A 4,458-nucleotide genomic window follows, 5' to 3' on the forward strand; every position below is an offset into this window, starting at 1 on the left:
CGTGCATGACCTAAAATTTGTTATAATTAAATTATGACTAAACAAAGACATAAAATATTTATGTTAAACTGTAATTAAATAAAAAAAATTATATTAATTAATTTAGTCATTGAGACGCAGTCTAAAATAATATTATGCATCTATCATTGTCATGAGTAGGTCTTGAAGGCATGAAACACCACTTTTCTATTGATCATAAGAGATTCCATAATGCAACCGTTATTTTCAAATGATAATTGCATGTTTTTCGGAGTCCATGCAACAACTATAAATAGTTAAAGCCATTTCTCATTTTTCCACAAACCAAATAACCAATCTTTGTATTCTCTCCAACTTCTACTAAAATCACTTCAACTTATTCCAATGGGTTCATTCCAACCCTTCAACTTTGAAACTCAAATTCCCCAAGAGCTTTTGATATCTCAAATCATGCAAATTCATGCAACAATCTCAAAGCTAGAATCTCTTAGACCATCAAAACAAGTCAACACCCTTTTGACTCACTTAGTCAAACTTTGCACCCTGCCTTCATCCATTGACATTGAAGCCTTACCGCAAGAGGTTAAGAAAATGCGAGAAAGCCTCATTCCCCTTTGTGGCAAAGCCGAAGGACTTTTAGAGCTCGAATTCTCAACTTTCATTAGTCTCACTACAAATCCAATGAAAAACCTAACACTTTTTCCTTACTACGGAAACTATGTTAAACTAGCGAACTACGAGTACAAAATCCTCGAACAAAATGGTGTTGCGAATGCGAAAAAAATAGCTTTCATCGGTTCCGGTCCAATGCCACTAAGTTCAATCATATTAGCAACTCATCACATGGAATCAACACAATTTGATAACTTTGATATTGATGAGAAGGCTAATGAGGTTGCTAGCAAGATCGTGGATTCGGATAAAGCGCTTGAGAAGAGGATGAAGTTTGTGACACAAGATGTTATGGAAGTTAAAGAGAGGTTGGGAGAATATGATTGCATATTTTTGGCAGCGCTTGTTGGAATAAGTAGAAGTGAAAAAGTGAAGATTTTGGGACATATAAGAAAGCATATGAAAGAAGGTGGTGTTTTGGTTGTGAGAAGTGCAAAAGGGAGTAGAGGTTTTTTGTACCCTATTGTTGAAGAAGATGATATGGTGAATTTTGAAGTGCTTACTATCTTCCATCCAACAGATGATGTGATTAACTCGGTTATTCTTCTTCGTAAGCCTAATGCTTGATTAATTGGTCTTAAATAATTATCAAATAAGTTGGATTTTTACTACATATTTCAAATGTGTATTGTTATGTACTATGGTGCTTGCTTCGTTTGTTTTGCTTGATATGGTGGTTGAAAGTTATGCATTGTATTTCATAATATGATAATAAATGTGTTTTTCGTATTCTATATTTTTCGCATTACAAATATAATCAAACATACGTCAAGGGTTATGTTTGATGTAGAGAAGAAAGTGAAAAGAGAAAGAGAAGAAAAAGGAAAGGTAAAAAGATGCAAAAAAATATATTTGACTCCAACATTTATATTTTTATTTTTTAAATTGTGTTAAATCTATTAGTGTTTTAAAAACTGAATCAGACCGACCGGTGGGACCGGTCGAACTGTGAAATAGTCAGGTAATCGAACTAATTCAATAGCGGGATCAGATATGTCGTTGAACTAGTCAAAATCAATGTAAACCGTTAAAATCGGAAAAATCAACAATTTTTCTAAACCGGCAGTTTTAATTATTTTTTTTATTTAAAAAAATTAAAACGACGTCGTTTTGATTATTTTAATGAAAATTAAAAAAATAAAAGAAATGAAATAAAAAATAAAAAATAAAGATGTGTGGGTGCAGTTGATTTTGTTACAGATGATTTTGATATTCAAGAAGGAGGTACAATAGAAAAAAAATTAAAATAACCAAGTTTAATAAAAAATTTACAGAAAAAACCAACTTTTCGGGGTATTTACCAAACTGTCTAGGTTTGGGACAGACTGGAAGAGAATGCGCCAAATGAAATGGCGCATGCATGGTCCACACGCCAAACCATTTGGCGCAAATGAAGAAAAATTAGGGCAAAATTGATTTAGCCATTTGAAATGGCGCATATGGCCATGCCTTAACACATAGGCGCCAAACCATTTGGCTCCTATGTGTGTGCCATTTTTTTTTTTCAAAATTAACCCGTTTCGGGTATTTCCGCGCACCGTTTTTTATTCCGGTCTTTTATTTTCGTAAAAACGTCTGATAAATCGAGTTCGTAAAATTATCACTAACCCTAAATAACGTTTGCGTTATCGATATCGGTTTTTCACAAAAGCACAATTTATTGATGAGAGACCGATGAACGGTTACAAGAGTTGGTAAGGGAAATTGATACATTGTCATAAAAAAAATACAGATTATATTAAACTTGCGACGAGGTCGCGCCACGATTAGGGCATCTTTTTCTATTGTGCCCCACCTGACGACAAATGCTGCATTTTCGTTCCATTTTGTCGTGGACGTCCATTTCGGTTCTAATCCGTGTACTATTGGGACGCCCTTTTTTCTTTCGCCGCATTGCGTCGTTGTGCCAAACTACCTCTCCATCATACTCAGGCCAGTAATCCTCCTTGGCCACCACAGGGAACGCAACACTGTAAACTCTGAGCAATGTCTGAGTCTTGTAAATCGGAGACAGTAGTGATTTAGCGTCGCGGTGCGCATACGCACATGCAGCTATGACGTGCGAGCAAGGCATACGAAAAGCTTGAAACCTTCCACAGTCGCACCAATCTTTGTCCAGAAGAACCCTATATTGTTGTCTTGGCAATCCCTCATTGTGGTCAATTCTCTCCCGCACACTGAATGTGCGATTGAAACGGTCGAAAGAAGTTACTTGATGAGTGTTCGCTTTTGCCGATTGCTGTTGCATAAACTTCATGCAACTATCACTTAATAGTTGACCAGATTGCCTAACATCACCCCATTTCCTCCCTCTCGTTGAGAAGAGTGAAGCCATCCTAAAGTATGTAGCCTCCACTAGTGCTGTGATTGGAAGGTTACGAATGCCTTTGAAAACGCCATTCATGGATTCCACGAGATTTGTCGTCATATGGCCCCATCGCACGCCCTTGTCGTAAGCCCTTGTCCATTTCTCCCTAGAAAGGTTATCTACCCAACTACCTGCCTCTGGATTTGTCATTACAATCTCACTCCGATAATGCTGGAATGTGGGTTGGGTCAATGCATAACCAGCATTGACCAAGGCCTTTCTTAGATGTCTGTCCTTGATCTCCCGCATGAAGTTCTGGGCGATGTGGCGAATACAATAGACGTGTTTTAAAGGGGGGTCATGCCATCCGTTTGCTAGATTATTATAAGCACTCTCTATGGAAGCGTGCCTATCAGAGATTAAACATATGTCAGGCTGAGGAGCAACATGTTCTTGGAGGTTCCTTAGAAAGAAACTCCAACCCGCCGCAGTTTCACCTTCGATGATTGCAAACGCCACTGGAAATATGTTGTTGTTCCCGTCTTGTGCAACCGCCATGAGCATGGTTCCTTTGTATTTGCCGTATAACCATGTCCCATCAATTTGAAGTATGGGTTTACAATGTGCAAATCCCCGTACGCAAGGTTTGAACGCCCAAAAAAGCCGATGGAATATTCCATTTCCTTGGACAGGGTTTCCATCTGGGGCATGCGCGGGCAGTGTCTCTAGAATAGTAACAGTGCTAGGTGCGTAACTGTGTAGCGCATTGAGGTATCGGGGAAGAATTTTGTATGACTCCTCCCAGTTGCCGTAGACTGTCTCAATTGCGTTTGTTTTTGCAACCCACGCCTTTCTATAAGATGGAGTGTAGTTGAAGGTTGTAACGATATGCGAGATAATATTTTTGACCTCCAGAGACGGATCAGAGCTTATTAGAGGTAAGATCTCCTGACAGATGAGATCGGCACTGAGTTTCGTATGATCCTGGGAAGTGTTAGGGTTTACACACGTGTGTTGCTGCGTAATCGACCCTATTTTCCATGCATTACTTCGCTTCCTATAAGAAGCCAACAGTCTGAAGCCACACTCTGGATTCTTACAAGTGATTACATACCGTTCCAGGTTTGAACGATCTACTTCAAAATCAACGTTGTGCGCCATGTGCCATTTTTTTATTGTCCTAAGACAAGACTCCTTAGAGGGAAACTTGTCTCCTTCCTTTAATTCATCGTCAGTTTGGATGTACGGTGTGAAGAAGATGTCGGACGATGGTTCGTCACCTTCTAGGTTCAGGTTACTCATATGTGTTGGAGGTGCGTACACATGAGCTGGAGGCACCAACGTTTGTTGCTCGTCGTCAGATTCCTCGTTGACCATGTCGTCAAATTCAGTTTCCAGATCTTCTTCTTCCTCGTCTATGACATCAACTTCTTCTTGCTCGTTGGCTGGTGGGTCTATAACTTGTGACTGGACAATCTGAGTTTCTTGTGTCCCAACCT

General features: G+C 39.1%; 1 protein-coding gene across 1 annotated transcript; it reads left to right on the forward strand.

Moving 5' to 3' along the window:
* The first annotated feature begins 316 nt into the window (after positions 1-316).
* LOC131598893 (nicotianamine synthase-like) lies at positions 317-1,365 on the forward strand. Its single transcript, XM_058871460.1, has one exon. It carries the CDS (start codon positions 364-366, stop codon positions 1,216-1,218), a length of 855 nt encoding a protein of 284 aa, XP_058727443.1. The 5' UTR covers positions 317-363; the 3' UTR covers positions 1,219-1,365.
* Positions 1,366-4,458: the final 3,093 nt, after the last annotated feature.

Source organism: Vicia villosa, linkage group LG4 (genome assembly GCF_029867415.1).
Source record: "Vicia villosa cultivar HV-30 ecotype Madison, WI linkage group LG4, Vvil1.0, whole genome shotgun sequence".
Classification (NCBI taxonomy): Eukaryota; Viridiplantae; Streptophyta; class Magnoliopsida; order Fabales; family Fabaceae; genus Vicia; species Vicia villosa.

Coding starts and splice junctions, on each gene's coding strand:
- LOC131598893 (XM_058871460.1), top strand. CDS start 364: ATGGGTTCATTCCAACCCTTCAACTTTGAAACTCAAATTCCCCAAGAG.